Raw genomic sequence first — 20,637 nt, forward strand, 5'->3', positions numbered from 1 at the left:
ACACTGAGAATAAAAATGGAGGATGTGAGAAAGAAGTCGATGATAAAATGAAGTCAAACACACAGCTCTTATTTTTCGTTACCGCCTCACTTCCGGCCGTATTGCTGCGGACCTGACACTTCTCAGTCCCTCTCCCCGCCCCTCGCTTGTTCTGCCAAATAGTGCAACCGAGAGCAAATACAAGGACACCGACTGGCGCATTACGCTGTTTTTCCCTGCGTAATAGTGATCCGTCCTGCTGTTGAATGCGACAGTGCAGGAGACAGAGAGAGAGAGAGAGAAACAGACAGACAGTCAGAGAGACAGACAGACTGACAATGACAATCAGACAGACAGATGTAGACAATCAGTTCAGCCAGCTGATGACTTAAAAAAATAAGTTGTATGATCAATTTTCTGTCTGGGCAGTTACTAAAGCAACATTTTCTTATTTAAGAAATAATGGTGCTGCCTTCAAAGTCTGTTGGATTCATCAAAACCACACATTTACATTGTTTTATCTATATGTTTGTTCAATTTGAATAATAACTTTTGTATCTCAAAAATTATGATTACTGTCACAATTATGAAAAAAATATGTAATGATTACAACCTGATTTTAAAAAAAGAAACTAAAACACACACTGACAAAATGAATGATTTGAAAATCCTTTTCAACCTATATTCAGTTGAATACAGTAAAAAGACAAGATATGTGTGGGCTGATTAATTTGATTTTTTTTTGTAAATATACACACATTCTGCAATGTGCCTGCAACACATTTCACAAAAGTTGGGACAGAGGCATGTTTACTACAAGTTTTCAAAGTGAAATTCTTTTCCATTCTTGCTGACAGTCTGGGGCTCCATAATGCGTCCCACATTTTCAGCAGGAGACAGGTCTGGACTGCAGGCAGGTCAGTCTGTTGTAACACGAGCAGAAAGTGTCTTGGTATTGTCCTGCTGAGATAAACAGGACGTCCCTGAAACAGACGTCTGGATGGCAGCATATGTCGCTCCAAAAATGGTGACATCACAGTAGGGATGGGAATAGATACATTATTTATTGATATGAATTCCATTAGTAATTCTGCTTATCAGTCTGATTCTTTATTTGTAGATTTTCTTAGTCAAAAAAAAAAATCTGCTAAGCAATTTTATGATAACCAGAGGTGGGAAGTAACTAAGTACAAATACTTTGTTATTGTGATTAAGTACAGTTTTCAGGTATCTGTGCTTGAGTATTAATTTTCCTGAAAACTTTTTACTTTCACACTCTACATTTGAACACAAATAAATACTTTCTACTCCTGACATTTTCAAAACAGGCTATTTACTTTGTTTTTGTTGCATTTGAATTATTTGATTATTTGATTTTCATTTGCTTTCCCAACATAAAGATGGATTTCAACCTAAATATATGGAACAATAATGCATAGAAAAAATGATTCCCTGGGATCAGTGCATATCACACACAACGGGTGTAACAAAACAAAAAAGACATAACAACAGATGAAACAAAAGAGACTTAAGACTACAAACATGTAACAAGCAAAAAAACAATATAAAGGATGCAAGAAGACAGAAAAAGACATAACAAAAGTGATTTAACATGACTGAAAAGATGCAACAAGACATAAAAAAAACGTAAAAGAGATAAAAAGATGGAAAACAACATAAAATACACTTTTAGTGCAGTAAAGAAACTTCTACTTTTGCCTCTGATTATAATATATATTTACCTTTGGTACAGAAATGCTCCTTGGTTAGGAAGTATTGGCATTTGTGTGTAGAGCATTCGAACATTCCTGGAATTTAAGCCCATGTTGCGCAGACAGATGTTTCAGCGTGTTGCTGGTGTTTCCATCCTGACTTGAACGTATCATTTTACAGACATTATAACTGGAAATTGTTTTCATCTTTCTTTGTGAAATGATGCCACACTCTGGACCATTTCTCCCTCTCCGCCATGACTTCAACCACCTCTCAGCTGGAAGCAGTTTGTGATTCCCATCCCCGCTTCATAGAGGTGCAAGTTACCCATGATGCCGAAGGCACAAACGCTGGTGGATGTGTTAGAAAAATGCAGCATAAGTGCCCTAAAAGATGCCCCAGTGTGACATGTAACATTATAAGGTGCCCTGTAGGATGTCCTTCCAGTAACAAAATGTGAAAAAAATGTCTTGTAGGGTGTCCTTCCAGTGGGCAAAACATGAAAAATTGCCTTGTAGGGTTCTCCTCCAGTGGACAGAATCTGATAAAGTTCCCTCTATGATGTTCTTCCAGTGGACAAAACGTGGCTAAAGTGATAGTTCACCCAAAAATGAAATTTCACTCAATATCTCCTCACCCCTGTGTTGATGTGAGGATGGGTGAAGATCTCCAGTTCACAAAACACTCCTGGAGCTTCAGCGGAAAACAGCGTTGCATCCAAATCCAGTACAATTGAAGTGAATGGTGACCAGTTTTAAAATGTAAAAAAAAGAATACAGAAAAAAACACAGAATGTGAAATTTGACCCAAAAAGACGCCATTTACACCATGGTTTTAGCCTAAATGTCAGCTGTAGCCTCTCAGACCTGATCCACACGCCTGAAGCGGGTACACAGGCTCTCGCCCAAGTGGCGCAACACGAAATATACAAGATCTCGCGATACCATCACATCTGTGTTTACATGCTACCTGGAAGCGACTCAGACTCAGAAATAGTGACTTGTTATGCGCAGAGTTGTCTTTGCAAACTTTCAACAAAGAAGAAAATCTCTGAGGACTTCGATCAGGTCTGAGAGGCTACAGCTGACATTTAGGCTAAAAACATGGTGTAAATGGCGTCTTTTTGGGTCAAATTTCAATGTCGCAGCTTACGAACACTTGGATTTACACCACACGAGCAGTATGGAGACATTTTGTGTTTTTTTGTTCTTTTTTTTACATTTTAAAACTGGTCACCATTCACTTCAATTGTACTGGATTTGGTTGCAACGCTGTTTTCCACTGAAGCTCTGGGAGTGTTTCGTGAACTGGAGATCTTCACCTGCCCTGTGATGAACTAGTGACTTGTCCATGGTGAACCCTGCCTCTCACCCAATGTCAGCTGGGATAGGCTCCAGCCTCCCACAACCCTTTGGGAATAAGCGGTTGCAGAAAATGGATGGATGGATGGAGATCTTCACCCATCCTCACATCAGCACAGGGGTGAGCAGATATTGAGTGAAATTTCATTTTTGGGGTTATCTATCACTTTAAATGCCCTCTAGAGTGCATTTCCACTAGACAAAATAAGAAAAAAAAAAGCTTTCCCAGTTCAACTTTGGGCTGCTAATAATCTTGATGGTCCTTTTCCTCTGTATCCCAGACAGTATGACGTTAATGATTTCCAAAAACAATTTGAAAAGTGGACTTGTCAGACCACAGCTCACTTTTCCTCTTTGCGTGAGACCATCTCAGAAGAGCTCGGGCCCAGAGAAATCCATAGAAGTTCTTTGTGCTGTTGATATACTACATTTTTCCATACAACACAGAAAATGAAAGACCTGAAACACAGTCCTACATGTGGTAGCCACTATTTGTCCCTTGGCTCTACTGCCCACACTCCACAGTGAGCTTTAGGGACGTGAAACAACTAGAGCTTCAAGCCCCTTGTGGACTGACACTACCCAGTAATTCAACACAGGCCTCAACAACCTTGAGACATTATGTAGGACAGTGTCAGAGAGCCATTAGTTGACTTAGTCTGACATGACTCATGCTGGCTTTAAGTCAAATCTACAGCTACTGTTCAGTCACATAGCCTATATAATATACATCACACATGCATGTTACTCTGCTTCCAGCTCTGCTGCTGGGAGTTAAAGAGACAGCGCGGCCTGCAGCAGCTGTGCAGCTCTTCATGGTTCAGTGGTTTGTTCAAACACGAAAAAAAAAACAAGTTAAAATGGTCGACGCCCTGTTGGCAACTCTCAGTTGGACTCAGCTTCATAAACAGACAAGACAATGAGTAAAAATACAACTGGGTATTAAATTAAGATTTACTGCCTCGCATTCTCTTCTTCACTAAACTTTAGAACTACATAACCCATAATGCACTGCAAAATGAACTGGAGGCATAGAAGCTCACAGACGTCTTTTTGATGTCTCAACACATTTGATACCCTTTTCTTCAGTTACTTTGTTAGCCACAAATATTAAAAGTACCAGAAAGTATGCCATCCCTAGTACTACATTAGTACTTCAGTGGTAACCATGGTAACTGTCATCTATCCTGTTTGCCATGGTACACTGCAAAGAAACGCTTTTGTCAAATGTTGAGTCCTAAAATGAGATATTCTTATTTCTTTTGGTTGAATATTCTAAACTACTTACACACCCATTAGTAGTGAGTACTTATGTAATAAAGTAGTAATGACTCCTGGGTCATATAACACCCACCTTCAAACTCAGCCTTCATTTTGATCTCAGCTACAACAGCTTGCTGACAGGTGCTGCTGCTTGTGTGTTCCCCTCAAGATGGTCTCTACTTTTGTGTAATAGCCCTTTATTTTTTCATTATTTATTTTTCTGTATTTTTTCTTTTCTTTTTTTTTTTTGAGTTCTTACTTCACCATCAGTAATTCAATCAGTTTATTAACAATGAGCACCTTTGAGAAAAAAGTGGTCACGTAGAAAAAACTGCCCCAAAAAAATGTATACATTAATATTATTTTCCACTTTGACTGAATTATTTTTTTTAACCTACACCTACCTTGATCAGTAACACCAAATATTCATTCATTTTCAGAATTGTAACCCTTTAAATGCCAGTTTTCATTGCTTAATACCCCTGTTGTTGTTTTTCTGAAAAAAAAAAAAAAACACAAGAAATGTATTATTTTCCATATTCTAAATGCTAATGGGATTGTGTCAATGATGAGCAACACCTTTTCAGGCTTTATTAGTTTTTTTTACAGTGTCAAATAAAAAAATAAAAATAAAAAAAAACTACAGGACGAAAAATGGTCACTGTAAAAAAAAACTGCCATGAAGAATTTCTACATTAATAAGTTCTCCCATCACTGATCAATCAATTAATCAATCAAATGATGTACACTCAACAGTACATGATACAAACTTTTAGCATTCTTTTATGCAAAATATTTTTATTGAAAGAAAGTTTAATGCATAAAGAGCGATGTCTCTCAAACATATAACATAACAGACACGTATTTGTATCTGATCCACATCCTGATGTAAACATCGTCATGAACAAACATGAAAAAGGAAAACAGGGACAACACCATCCATCTGTCTGTCCGTCCGGCCATCTATATATCATCTATCTATCTATCTATCTATCTATCTATCTATCTATCTATCTGTCTGTCTGTCTGTCTGTCTGTCTGTCTGTCTATCTATCTATCTGTCTATCTATCTATCTGTCTGTCTGTCTGTCTGTCTGTCTGTCTGTCTATCTATCTATCTGTCTATCTATCTATCTGTCTGTCTGTCTATCTATCACATTCCTTTGAACTGTTGCATGATGGACAGAAGATGTTCGCTGCGTTTCTGGATGCTGCTCTGCTCCTCCTTCAGCCTCTCCTGCTCCTGCAAGACCTCCTCCTGAGGAGGACAGAGACAGACAGTCAGACAGACAGACAGACAGACAGACAACCCACAATAAAGAAATCATCCTGAGGGCCAGACGGAAAGTCTGTACAACAAGAAATCGAAAACAGCTTATGTGTAGTGTGTGTGTGTGTGTGTGTGTGTGTGTGTGTGTGTGTGTGTGTGTGTGTGTGTGTGTGTTTACTGACTCTGAGTCTGCAGAGCTCCCTCCTCTCGCGGTCGTTCTCCTCGGCTCTCGCTCGGAGCCACGCCTCATTTTGGGAGCGATGTCTGTCCAGCATCTCCTGCAGCTCCTGACGTACACACATCACATTTATCTCTTAATACGACAAAACATCACAAAAATGATGCCCAGATGTTCCTGTTTTCCTGATTGAGCATGCTAACGTATCAAAAAGCATTTAGCATTAGCATGTTACAGTAACAAAAAACGTTTCTATAGAGTTTTATTTTTGAATTTAAAGAAGAAATATGAAAAAGCCTAGCGTTTGAGTCAAAGATGGTATGTTTAATAAGGCACACTCTGGAGTTGGAGTTCAGTGACTGCCTGCTTCACTGCCTGCCAGACTCCATTAACATTTTGCTCGATTTAACCGTTAAAACATATACTCCTTCTTAAAGATAATTAATGATTCTGCAAACATTCAGCTTTAAATTTACCTCTAATAAATATGAAACAAGCAAACAAAAACAGACCAAAAGGAGAACATTCTGGTTGTTGTGTTGTTGTAGGAGAAGCCAGTATGTCAACTAACCATGTTGACTTAATCTCATAGTCGCATGACACATTATGGTCATTTTAAAATTTAGTACACTAAATATATTTCATATTTATCCTTTTAATGGAGTAGTTGAGATTAGAATAGATCAGATGATCTTAGATTAGACTCTTCAGAATCAGAATCAGATTTACTGCTAAATAGATTTCACATACAAGGACTTTGCCTTGGTATTTTAGTGCGTAACAATAAACATAGTAAAACAAGAAGGAAGTATTTGATGGCACAAATTGGATTAGATTTATAGTTAGATTAGAGTAGACTAGACTGACAGAGTGGATAAAATTAGATTTGATGAGTTAGATTGAGATTAAACTGGATTAAGGCAGTGATGAACCTGTTGCTGTTGTTGTCTGAGGACTTCATGAGCTCCTTTGTCTCTTTGCAGAGCAGCAGCAGCTTTAGACAACTCTGATTTTTCTCTGGAACAAAGAAATATTGCTGTCAAGAAATCAATACAAGTCGGCATATATGTGGAAACAGTCAATCAGTTAATCAGTCAACCAAGTGATCTCTTCAAAATGACCCCAGCTGCATCAGTTTTCCCCTGAAGTTACTTTTACAAATGGTGGGTACATTTCTATAAGACAATCTTATTACTTGTGGTGGTATTTATAGTCTGGTGTACACACGTGAACAAAGGTAAACAAACATGTACATGTACCGATCCAGTTTCTGGAACTCCTGATCCAGCAGAGTGAAGGCTGTCTGGATCATTTTCATGGCCTGATCTCGAACTGCGCTGAAGTCTCTGTGGACAAACACCTGCTGGAGGGAGCATTAAACTACTTGAGTTATTATTAGTCTGAGCAGATACCATGTTTCAACATGAGGACCAACCACCAGGACTACTGCTACAGAGACTGCTGGAGTTCATCTGGACTTCACTTGATACCTTCTCCCAAGCCCCACAGACTCCCTGCTAACACTAAGTTGTCACAGGAACATGGTTGCAATGTTATTTCTGCAAAGTTCAACATTGCTGGATCATCACATGTGATGCTGTAGCAACACACCAAGGGAAATTCCAGAGTGTCATTGCCAGTTTAAGGCCAAGTGTAATGTTGCAGTAACATCGCTGCATTGTAATGTTGTAGTAATGTTGCTGCAATGTCATCTTTAAAGAGTAATGTTGCAGTAATGCTACTTCCACATTGCGTGTTATGTGTAAGATTGCTGCATCGTAACATTTAAAGTGTAATGTTGCTGCACAGTAGTGTTTTAAATGTAATATTGCAGAAACATCGCTGCAACATACCGTTTAAAGTGTAATGTCGCAGTGACGTTGCTGCAGCACTGTATTTTAAGTGTAATGTTGCAGTAACATCACTGCAATCTAATTTTGTTGTGTATTGTTGCTACAACGTTGTGTTTTATAGTAACATCACTGCAACATAATATTTAAAAGGTAATTTTAAAGTAACATTGTTGCCATGTAACTTTTTATGTGTAATATTTCAGTAATGTTGCTGCACTGTAGTGTTTTAAGTGTGATGTTGCTGTAACATCGCTGCAATGTAACATTGAAAGGGTAATATTGCAGTAACTTTGCTGCCACATAGTGTTTTGAGTCTAATGTTGCAGTAGGGTCAGTACATCATAAATGAACCATCACAGTCACAATGTTTCGGCGACTTTCTGTGTTTGTAGGGTCACTGTACAAAGTGTGCATGTGTGTTCATCACCTGTGTATTAGCCACTGTGTTCCTGGACTGGCTGGACGGAACAGAGTCACTCAGCTCGTAGCGGACGTTGGGAACCTTTGTGGGAGTGAAGCTGTTAACAGTCAAAGGCAGAATGAAACCAAAGTGTTAAAACTGAGAGGAGAGACTCAAACAGAGCGTGACATGAGGCTGAAACTGCAGACACACACACACACACTGCACACAGATGAAACAGAAACACAGTTGTGTACAGCAGCTGCTGACCTGTGGCTCACTCCCTGCAGACCAAACTCTGACAGGATCTCCTTCATCACTGCGGAGAAAAAGTCGAGCAGCACCTTCAGGACAAACCTTGCATTTTAGGTCTTCTGTTGGGAAAGCTCTAAGAATAGCCAAATCATCAGGATGTGATTTGTTCTGCCCAACACTTTCACATCGTTTCTGTAGTGGATGCTGCAGTCTTTAGGCATTAGTGTTAAAGGGATAGTTTGGTTTATTTGACTTGGGCTTATATGAGGTACTTATCCACAGTCACCTACAGTAGATGGTGGTCGACACCCCCAGTTTGGAGAAGCAGTAACAGGAGTACAGATGTAGGAAGCTAAGCAACATAATGCAGCAGGGTCAGCAGCAAAATGTATGTTAGACTCCTAAAAAAATCTATATCAGTTTCAGTGTAAGTTATATTTAGAATATTTTTACCTCTTCACCTCACTATCAGACTTTTTTGACAGGAAACTACTGTGATATAAGTCAAATATCACTCTCTCCAAAGCCACCACACTCCTATGTGTAATTTGCAGTAACATTGCTGCAATGTAGCGCTTTGTTATGTTACAGTGATGTTGCTGCAATGTAATATTTTAAGTGTAATATTGCAGTGACAAATATTTTAAGTGTAATATTGCAGTAATGCTGCTACAATGTATTATTTTAAGTGTAATATTGCCGTAATGAATATTTTAAGTGTAATATTGCAGTGACATTATTTTAACCACCTAAAAAGAATCAGTATCAGTTAAAGTGCACGCTGTCTTTCACCTCTTTACTTTCCTGTCAGACATCTTTTTTCTGACGGGACACTGCTCTGAGACAAATATTGCTCCCTCCAAAGCAGCCAGACTCCTGTGGTAAAATCAGTCATTTAACCTCGCAGAACACAGGAGATTCTGGTCAACCGCTGCCTCGATCAGTTAGTTTGTTTCTGTTAATTGTGTGACTGTTTTAAAAGGTTGGTTCAGAATCACTGTAGTCACACAATAACACAAAGTAGCTGATCAAGGCAGCAGTAAACCAGCAACTCCATACTCTAAGAGATAAAATGACTGTTTTTGTTTAAGGAGTCTGGTTGCTTTGGAGAGAGTGATATTTTGATGATATAACAGCAGTTTCTGATGGCAAAGTAAATCTACTATCGGTAATACACTGACTTTGAATAATGGATCCAACCTTTAATTCAACCTTTTAATGTCATCAAACAAAAAAAATATGAATAATATACCTGGTTGTCTCTCTGAGGGGTTAATGAGTTTCATCACCTTCAGGTCATTAAACTCCTGCTCTTCATTCTTCCCTCCAAATACAAACAGCTGTCAACCAAAAAAAAAAAAAAAAAAAAAATACAGAAAGCGCTTATTTTAAATGATAAGACATGACTATGATAAAAATGCTATAATGTTAAGACGTTCAGTGGCAGACTGACGTGGCTGTGGAGGATGAAGGCGGTGTGTCCATGGCGACGGGCCGGAGGGATCCCGACATACAGAGGAACCTTCCACTTCATCTTGGCTGGACAGACACAGTGTGAGATATGTGTGGATCCTTTATTTGTTTTATTTGTCAGTTAATCCGCAGCGTCTCACTCACCGATGCTGAGTTTATGGATTTCATTGGAAGACGAAACCGTGTTGTCCTCATTTGTGCTTTTGCCACCAAACAGGTAGATATCCTGCACAGGATTTAATACGAGGAAAAATTGTGAAAAGTCAGTAGAATTACATTAAACTGCAGTGGAGAAATAATTCATAAAAGTGATACAAATATTTCTGTTTCTATTACTGTATACATATGTACAATTATTTTTATATTATATAGACTTGTTATATAGATCTTGCCTTGTGCCTTGTTGTTTTTTATACCCTGGTCTAAATCATAAAAGCAACTTTACATTCATGTAGTGACAATTAATTAATTTGAAATGCAATACACCAGTGCATGTGTGTGTGTGTACTTTATCATGGTGTGCAGTCAGTGTTTGTCCACTGCAGGCTGCAGGTGATTCTCCCTTCACCTCCCATTTCTGCCAAACCAAGTTGTCTAAAATCAGGAGAAACACTGAGGTCAGAAGTAAGAAGAGTCATCTGTAGAGATCACATGTTAGAACTGTCTGAACTTTAGAGTGTGCTAAACTTTTTAAGAACCATATTTCTGTATGGAAGTCCAGGACTAAAGCAGTGTTATGTTAACAATAAGCAGGTTTGGGGAATAATGGATTATATATAACAGGATTATCTGAATACAAAAAAGGTAACTGTATTCCATTACAGTTAAAATAAAAAGATGTAATCAGATTACAGATACATTTAGAAAAATGAGGATTATTTGTAGGATTACAATTTCAAAAATGCACAGTGCACGCAGCCTCTACTGAAAAATGTTTCACTGGGTGGAAATGTCACCATTTTTTGTCTTTAAATCAATCAATCAATAAATAAATTACACACAACAAAGGAAGGAACAGCTGGACAAAGTAATAAACCTCACAATGAACATAAAAGACTTACAGTTGCAACGATTAATCTACTATTAATGAACTATTAAATTGATCTGCATCTATTTTGATAATCGATCATTTTGAGTCATTTTTGAAGAAAATAGTAAAAATCTTCAGTTTTCTTTACTCCTCTTTGACAGAAAACTGAACATTTTTAAGTTAGATAATACAAAACATCTGACAACGTCATCCTGGACTTCAGGAAACATTTTACACCATTTTCTGATATTTCTTGACCAAACAACTAATGCATTAATTGACAAAATAATCAACTGATTAATCAATGATTAAAATGCAACAGTAAAAACACTATATTAGGCTAAACAATTTCACCATTTCTTATATTGAGGTTATCCAAAAGTAACAGAAAGTAATCAGGTTACATTACTTTAATCTTGTGATAACAGGATTATGTTAATGACTATTTTTTTTTGACAGGTAATTAGTAACTGTATTGGATTACATTTTTATATTAACCCTCCCAACCCTGACTATAAGGTGTCACTTTATAATATGAAATGTTTCATGTAACAACAAGATAAAACAAGTTAAGTTAGTATGTCGTAATAACATAAAAACATCTTGTTTTAACCATAAACATTTTACAATATGATGAGATACTGATCTCTTTCAGTTTTTCTGGAGTGCACTGACTAATACATCTGACTATATTCACTGTGTGTTACAGTACCATCCTAACGTACCATTTAGTATGCTTTAGTACATCCCAGTACATAGTATGTCAAAGGCCATGTGCCAAAAATACCAGGATGTCCTCTTGCATCTGCTTTTGGCAGTATGCAAACCGGCATGCTTCTCTGGTTATTCTGACCCACAATCCTCTGTGCAAGAGAGTCAAGTACAAGGCACAATGTAATGAGGAAGTAGTGTGTCCCAACTGTAAGCATGCTGCATGTAACAGTTTGAACTTTGTAAGGTCAGCTGCAGCGCATATTGAAAGTAAAAAGGAGGATTTTGGAGTGCAGGGTTAAACTGTTACTACTAATGGAGAAATGGAGAAAGAGGAAAAGATGAAGAAAAATAAATGGTGTTTCCATTGATTTCCATGTTGAAAAAATATTTACCCTTGACTGCTGAGAGAGAATAAAACCTGACGTGAAATAAAGTAACTTTAATTTTACAACTTTTTACAATGATGATGACTGAAAGTTTAGCGTTAGCATCAGACCCGGTTGAGCATCACCAAGCTCTGCAACCTCAACAGAGATGTATACATGGATTACAGTTTGAAACAGTACAAATATCATATGTTACATAATGTTACTTTAATGTCACACTACCAGCAGTGGTGGAGAGAGTAATGAAAATCTGTACTCAAGAACAAGTACTGTTACATTGCTAAAATATTACTCAATTACAAGTAAAAGGTGTTAGAAATATATTTAAGTAAAAGTACAAAGTATTTGTTGCAAAAAGTACTAAGAGTATTAGTTACTTTTAACTGTTCATGTCACTGTCATGTTTTCCTGAACCAATAATTGCTAACAATCGATTAATCATTAATAATTTTTATGATAAACAACAGGGGGGGGGGGGGTTTCCGACATTTTCATTTTTTTTTCTTTTTATTCCCATTTTAAGTCCAAGTTTAATTTTCTTTATTCAACAGATAGCTCCGCCAGACAAAACAGTGTCAGATGAGGTGTGATTACTTTTGATTAAATATCCATGAATACATTTTTAATTGGTTAAATTCTTAACATCCATTAATCTTTTAATGACATCCTTACTTACAAATGTGTGCTGCTGCTGTTGCATTTTGTTTTGTTTTCCGTCCATGTGTTGTTTGTCTTTGTTTTCATCAAGTCATTTAATTGGCTACTAAAATTCAGATGAAGGGTTTGCTATTAATTTAAATTGTACTCAGTACTCAACTATGATAATAATATGAAAAGTAACTAAGCAGATTACATCTTGTGATGCATACTTAAGTACGAGTAAAAGTACAGACTTGAAAATCTACTCATGAATGTACAAGTACCCCAAAAAAACTACTTAATTACAGTAATCTGAGTATTTGTAATTAGTTTCTTCCAGTCCTGACTACCAGGGTGATTTTACAGGCACTGGAAATCCTTGAAAACACCTTAATTTTAATGTGAAGTTTTCAAGGTTTGAAAAGTGTTTGGATTTAGGACAAAGTGCTTGAAACGGCCTCAAATTGTAATCACATTACTTTCACATCAAAATTGCTCTCTGACTGTATAGTTCACTTTTTTATTTAGGCCTAAAGAGTGTCAGAGATGAGTCAGAGAGCACCTCTTTGCTTTTTCCTTTCACACAAAATGAAGATGACTGCCCTTATTGAGCCTTGCTTGAACAATAATGTCTGGCCAAATCATTTTGACACAGCTGGTGCTGGAAAACCTTCAAACGACACCTTGAAAAGTGCTTGAATATGACTTTAGAAAAGTTGTAGGAACCCTGACGACTTGCAACTCTCAAGTACATTCTTCAAACAAGTCTAACAACCTGTGTCGCCTGCATTTCTGTGGTTGGCTGAACCAATGTCAGTTGTAGAGTTACCTTTTGTACAGGCACTGAGGTAAATAGGTGAGTGTTTCAGAAATAATCTGGGTCAGTGTTTACCTGTGTTGAGAACATGCAGGTCTTTACAGAAGTCTCCACCTGCATCATAACCTCCAAACATGAACACCTGATCTGCAACCAGAGCAAAACTCTGACCACTCCTGCACACACACAGGAAACACACGATAAACACACAAATGCTAACTTTCTTGCCAGTAAATGTCAGTGAAACCTATATTACACACTGGGCGATCAATGAGCATGTACATTTTAATATAATACAGTATTCCTGTGATAAATCCTCTGTTTATGAAACTAATAAGAAAGTCTTACAGGGCAGGAGGCAGCGATCCACTAGTTTTGACCGGTGTCCAGGTGAGAGACACTGAAACAGAGCAGAAAAGAAGTGAGAGAGAGAGACTTTGAGAGGGAAATTCAAAAATGACATACACAAACATGTCAGTCTGTCAGCTGATTTTCATAGAAATGAAGAAAATGGTGGATGGATGGATTTGGGAAATGATCAGCAGAGATGGAGAGTTTTCATGGTTTGTGTGGTTAATGATGATGATGATGTATGGACCTGTGCTGAAGACCATAAGATCATTGGTTGGATTCCCTCCCTGAATTCCTCCGTATACGTAGATGTTGTCTCCCATGGCAACAGAGCTGTGTCTGAGGGTTCTGAGGGCCATGCCCCCGATTGCTAAGCAATCCCAAGTCAGAGACACTGTGAGACAATGGAAACACCATCGCAGAGCTGATTGTCTTTATTTTACTCTTCCTTCAGCAAAAAAAAAGCTCAAGCACAAACCAACCTAGACGTGTTCCTATGTTCTTCCACCTGCTGTAACATCCTCACCTATATCAAAGCTGTAGACTCCTGGGAGACACTCGGTGGCGTTGGGGCTGGACGTTCCTCCAAACAGATATAACTTCCCTTTTACAACACTTTAAAGGAAACAAGAAGATGTATATTTTGTGCACAGTGCCACTGCTAGTACTGCTGATCACACTAAGAATCAACATGTCTACACTGCTTTCAGCTTACTTTTCTGGTTCTCTAGGCCAACAAAAGCAAAACAGTGATGTAACCATGGGCAACCGCTGCCATTAACTGAACTAACTTCAACTAGCTGACTGTATGGTATTTTTATGGATGAAATATTCAAAACTTTTCTAAATTCCACAAGACTCATCTTTTTGATCTTGCTTTTTCATAGTCTTAATCTAACTCACACTACAGGACTTTCACAATCCTAACAGATTTTTAAATCTGGTTGCAAACTTCAAACACATTCTCCTCTCTAATCTCAAACATATGCACACTACAAGATTTGAAAATAATGGCACATCACACAGGATATTATAAAGATTATCATATCGGAATGAGCATAATGTCACGTGATCTCATAGGTGAACGTGATTTTACATGAACACATGGGGAAGTAGACAACAAAAGAGAGACCTGATGTGGCAGCAGATGGATTAAGAAATGAGGCTGATTATTATTTTTGTATTATTATTATTATTTTTCAGCAGTAACTTGCTAGCTAATGTTAGCCGCAAGGGCTAGAGTTTACTGTTGTGTATTGTTGCTGCCTCTCTCTCAGTGGTTATTGTGGTCCCACTCATTAAGTATTGATGTGATCATCCAGATTTTTTCTTGTAATTATATAAAAAATGTCTAAACATTTTTTGGTTGGCCCTGATGAGCAATCCTGCACATTTAAGACTGGATCCTCACAGTACCAAATAATCTGGGCTGCCCTCCACAGCTCATATATAGAATAACACTGGTTAACCTTCAAGTTCCATGGAAAAGATCTAATACTTTTTATGTTATTTCTCAATCTTCCATTCCAAGTAACAGTCTAAAATTAGTGCTGTAGTTTACCAGAGAGTGTGTCCTTCTCTTGCTGAGGGAACTTCTCCACTCTGAGGAATCTCCTCCCACATCACATCATCAGGAGAAACTGCAAACAACAACAGAATCTCTGCCTATTACTTTTTCTTTTTCAGTCAGAGCAGCTCAGCCCTGTAACAGCAACAGTGTTCATGAGTTTACAACAAGAGTCTCTGATTAGAGTTTCTTTCATCTATAATTATGCCTAACTGCCTCTGATGTGCTACTGAGGACTAAATCTAACTTAATGATGAGCTACAAAGTTTTAAAAAATATGCAAAGCTTTCTTTTTTCTGTTTCTTCAAAAAACAGGAACATATTCTGTGTGTCCTTAAAAACTGTTCATTGCAGTTCCTTCCTCATAAATGCTAAAGCTGATTTTTATGACTTTTATGGTTTTTATTATTTTAAAGGAGCAATATGTAAATATAAAAATGAGTAATGCAGTCTAAATAGCCAGTACATTTGTTGAAAGTGTATACTGTACATTTAATCTGTGTATCTGTGTGTAATCTCTTGAACGAAGCTGTGCACAGATGCAAAATTAATTCCAGTGTAAACTGACAATAAAGTTGTATATACACATATGTACTGTACCATATCATATCATGTCGCATCATATCATATTGTATCATATCCTGTACCGTACTGTATTGTATTATATAATATTTTACTGTATCATATTGTATTGTACCATATCATATCATATTGTATCATATCGTATCATAACGTATGTACAGTATCGTACTGTATCATATTGTATCGTATCGTATCGTCACGTATGTACAGTATCGTACTGTATCATATTGTATCGTATCGTATCGTCACGTATGTACAGTATCGTACTGTATCATATTGTATCGTATCGTATCGTCACATATGTACAGTATCGTACTGTGTCATAGCGTATCATATTGTGTCATTCTGTATCATACCGTACCATATCATATCATGCCATAATGTTTGTATTGTATTGAATCGTGTAGTATTGTACTGTATAGTATGTATATTGCTAAGTTTCTTGTTGCATCAAAGCCTCCAATCGTAAATAGAGTGAAATCTTTAGGAAGGGTATCATGTTGCAAACAAACAAGACAAAATGGTGACTCGTTTGTAAAAACTTTGCTCCACAGCTCCTCTTGTGGTGGAAAAACTCCACAGGTTACTTTAAATATCTTCTGCATCTTTGATATGTACCTGTTAGCATGTAGAAATCATTGAAGTAAACAGGGTTGTCCTCCTACATAAAGAAGAAGAAAATGATCAGACCATTACCAACCAGTGTGTTCATGTGAATAAGAACCAGGCTGCTGTTTGACAAATCTCGGCTTTGAAAAGAGAATCAAAAAGTCACCTCTAGGTTGCTGTAGGCTCCTCCGAACAGAAAGGCCACATTTCCTGCCACAGCTAAGGCGTGGCCATGTCTGTGAAAGCAGGCATGGACAATAAAACATCTATTCCAGTTTCATCTCAGTGTCACATAAAGCCTTGAATGAGCTGACGTCATCACATGGCTCAGAAACATCCTTCAGAGGGGATGAATCATCCGTCTAGACTTAGACTGCCAAACACTTTGTTAAGAACAAGGTGACCCACCTGGGACTCGGGGTTTCTCCCCTCATCTCTTTCTCCAGCCAGTGACCGCTGGCTAACGCCATCTTTACATCAACTGCTGCTGCCACACACACACACACACACACACACACACACACACACACACACATAGACAGTTTTACCATCTGAGTTGTTGATGAGTCTGAGTCATAGCAGTAACCACTTACTCTACAGGAGAGGATTTATTTTTGGTCCACTCTGTTGGTTTGGTCTTTTAGTCATCTGAAAATCTGAAGAATTATTTATTACAGTTCAGCCAAATTTGCCTTCATCATGTTTTGATAAAGCTTTTTAAATGAACTGTTTTCTCTTTTGATATTTAATACTACATTCTGGTTGACAAATTATTTTAGGTGTGAACTGTTTCACATAATCTCTTAAACACAAGAATGATGACAGATATCAACCATCAACATGTGATGCCATTGGCGCTACAGCAACATCTATCTATGAAAGACGGCATCTCTGTATGTGTGTATGTATGTCCTTCAATTTTCTTGACAACTGTTCATCTGATTAACTTCACACTTGGTGGGTGTATTGATGGAGGCCCAAGCAGGGGCATTTCCAGACATTTTTGACTGGGGTGGCTCAAGTGGGGCGCTAACCTTAAGTACGCACTTACACACGCACACACTGCACGTGTGCACATTAATGTATCATTTCTGATATATCTCCTTTCATTTCTAACATTACACTATCTCACATTCCTGTTTAAAAGATAAATAGTCCTATCAATCACAAAACAACAGGGTACTGCCTTAAAGATATAATATAAAAATTTACTTTTCTTTAAGTTCTCTTAAAGAAATTTGACCTCCTTTGTACATCTGTCCTCAGGTTGTGAGACTCATAAATTCATCCTCCACACACATCATGAAAAATTCTTTTATTTTTATGATTTATTAATTAAGTAAATTAACCCTGTAAAATAAAATTTAAAGTAGACTATATATAAAAGAAAAGCAATGCACATTTAAAAATACTCATCAAACAGTAAGTTCAAACTCCCACCTCTTAATGGACAGTAATAATCATAATTAAGGATAATGAGGTGGCGCTTACAAGCCAAACTTTACGTTTTGGCCTGTAATGTTTGAACCACAAAATTCTTTCAGGAATTTTTCAGCTGGATTCTGTCGGTCCAGAAAAATCTGTCCATATTAGATATGTCCATTTGCATCTAGATCAATTTGTGCAAATGTTTTTTCGCCACTCCTTCTATAAATTTTACGCAATCATCACCAAATTTGACACAGAACATCTGTGGAACAAGCTGGAAAAAGTTTGTTTTGCCTGAATTGTGATACTCCACACAGTTTTTGTCCCGTAAAGTTCGCTCAAATGCTGTGAGCAGGGCTTATATTACAACAACTATGTCTCCTGAATGCTTTGTGCTATTACAACCATATTTGTTGTGCATGTGTGATGTCTGAGTGTCCATAACCTATTGCCATTTGGCCAACAGGTGGTGCTGTAACAGCATCATTTTACTATAAACAAAGAAATCTCTGTATGTGTGTATGACTGTCCTCCGCATATCTCGAGAACCATTCATCCAATCAACTTCACACTTGGCGGGTATATTTCTGAGGGCTCCAGGGAAGAGCACTGTCAAGTATAAATTCGATCAGATGAGCGGTTCTTGCAGATGATGCTGCAAAAAGCACTTTAGGGGGCAGAGCAATCGTCCCACGTGCAATAGGCATGCATTCCAAACGGCTGTGCGCTTTGAACAACCAGGTCCCAAATGGGCACTGCATTAGTGATACATTTAAAGGTCCAGTGTGTAGTATTTATAGGAGTGAGTTTGCAGATTGAAAACACACTTGCTGGAGAACCTATGGTGGCCGCAAAACTGCCAAAAAGCATGAAAGGCCATATCTAGAACTGCTGTTTGTCTGTTCTTGGCTCCTGTAGAAACATGGCGGTACTAAATATATAAAGGGCTCATTAAAGGCAGCAAAAAGACAACAATTCTCATTTTCAAGTGATTATACACTAATGAAAACATGAATATTATGTTCCATTTCTGACATATTCTGCCAATAAATCTTACACACTGTACCTTTAAATGTCCATATCCAGACTAAACTCTCAACATGTTTTGTCATGAAGATAACAAATGAAAGGGCTGTGTGTCCTTGGTGGAGGTATTCACTCTGAATGTTCTCTAGTCTCTGGTTCAGACAAACAACATCAGCAGGATGAGACCTACCTGTTTGTTTCTGAGAACGCTGACTTCTTGGTTTTCTCCTTCTATCGTTGTTTTATTGAAGCCGCTTTAAGCAACAGATGAGTCATCTCGCAGTCCAACGGCTGTCCTCTGTGTCTCAGCTTACAGGTAAGATACACTTTCCTCCGCAGGTACACTGTTGCCTGGCAACACCTCCAAACACACCGCCGACCAGAGCAGGTCAGCGTTTAATAGGACTTTGGAAAGTCCTTTTAACATTTAATCAGCAGGATGGAAGTGACATTTCAGCATGTTAAAATGTTAATTGAAGATATCTTTGACATATTACAAAGTTGTTTTTACATTTCAACTATTCAAAACTGACTTACAGACTGACTCTTTCAATTTTAAATATTAGTAGTTTTTTTTTTACTAGTTAGAATAAAGATTACAGAATCTATAATTGAATTTCAACAAGTTCAAAAAGGATTCTGAAATGCAGTTGTAATCCCATTTCCAATTTCAACAATTTCTTTTGCAATATGTCCAACATGTCAACAAACCATTTGACATATATCGCCCTAATTAGCTATACTTGTACAGCATCTTCACTGTAAAACCAAGTGCTCACATTAATTAATTGTAGTAAGTAGTGAAAACCTAAAACTTATAAGTTTAAGTTTTACCCAAACATGTAATAATTGTTTTTTATTATTAAATTAATCAGTTCTGTCCTGTAAAAAAAAAAAAAAGTCTCATAATTTGAAGACTCATAATTTGAAAACCGTTGCCTTCAATAGATTTTAGAGTTCTGAATCAAAATCTGAAAAATCAGAGTCTTGAAACTCTGAGGGTTTTGAAATAAACCAAACAAAGTCAGGCTTTAGTTAGTTTTTGCCTTGTATTAGTTGTACTTGGCGTCCATCTTGTTTTCCCCTTGTTTGTTATTTGGTTTGACCTGGTCACTATATATGTTCACTGCTGCCTCCACTACACTTTCTTCCTTCCTCGGCCACAGAGACAGCTGCTCCATGAAAGAGGCTTTTAATGGACTCACAGGTATGTTCAAAAATCAATTACTTGTGTGAAAAAACAAACAGATTTAAAGATGTCACCTAAACACATCAACAGGACAATATTTAGTCAGTTCTGAAAAATGGCTCCATCATGCCCCCTACAATATTTCAATGAAGCAGCCTGCGTGGTACATACACAAAAATCAGCAGGGACATGTATCATGTCCAGGTGCACAAAAAAACCTCTTGGAGCCACAGCGTAAACCCAACAGGAAGTCAGCCACTTTTGAATTTTGGGCTGAATTTTGTCTTTTTTCACGTGTTTTATTTATCAAAACCCTCCTGGAGAATTTATCAGATTGACTTCAAAACCAGCGTGTGCCATCTACACTACTTTTTTGTGCATCTGGTCACGATATATGTGTGTTCCGATTTTCGTGCATGTTTAGAGGCCGTGGCCAAGTCATGTGACCATGCCTACCACTAGCTCAGAAATCACTTTTCACTTTTCACCACAACTAATGTTTTTGCCCTTCAAAACGAAAAAGAAGAATCTGAACTAATCCAATAGGATCCTCG

General features: G+C 37.6%; 1 protein-coding gene across 1 annotated transcript; it reads right to left on the reverse strand.

The window, feature by feature from the left end:
- Positions 1-5,451: 5,451 nt before the first annotated feature.
- Positions 5,452-19,187, reverse strand: LOC146308071 (kelch domain-containing protein 1). The gene is made up of 19 exons (XM_084746189.1): positions 19,085-19,187; positions 16,849-16,924; positions 16,607-16,676; positions 16,450-16,492; positions 15,244-15,322; positions 14,209-14,297; positions 13,930-14,076; positions 13,680-13,731; positions 13,407-13,507; positions 10,254-10,339; positions 9,890-9,971; positions 9,726-9,811; positions 9,525-9,612; positions 8,288-8,336; positions 8,045-8,135; positions 7,024-7,124; positions 6,697-6,781; positions 5,769-5,873; positions 5,452-5,574 (listed from the first exon to the last, which is right to left on the reverse strand). The coding sequence occupies exons 2-19, from the start codon at positions 16,908-16,910 to the stop codon at positions 5,470-5,472; spliced, it is 1,521 nt and encodes a 506-aa protein (XP_084602315.1). The 5' UTR covers positions 16,911-16,924; positions 19,085-19,187; the 3' UTR covers positions 5,452-5,469.
- Between the last annotated feature and the right edge of the window lie 1,450 nt (positions 19,188-20,637).

The sequence above is a fragment of the Lutjanus erythropterus genome, chromosome 20 (assembly GCF_056507025.1).
Source record: "Lutjanus erythropterus isolate fLutEry1 chromosome 20, fLutEry1.hap2, whole genome shotgun sequence".
Lineage (NCBI taxonomy): Eukaryota > Metazoa > Chordata > Actinopteri > Lutjaniformes > Lutjanidae > Lutjanus > Lutjanus erythropterus.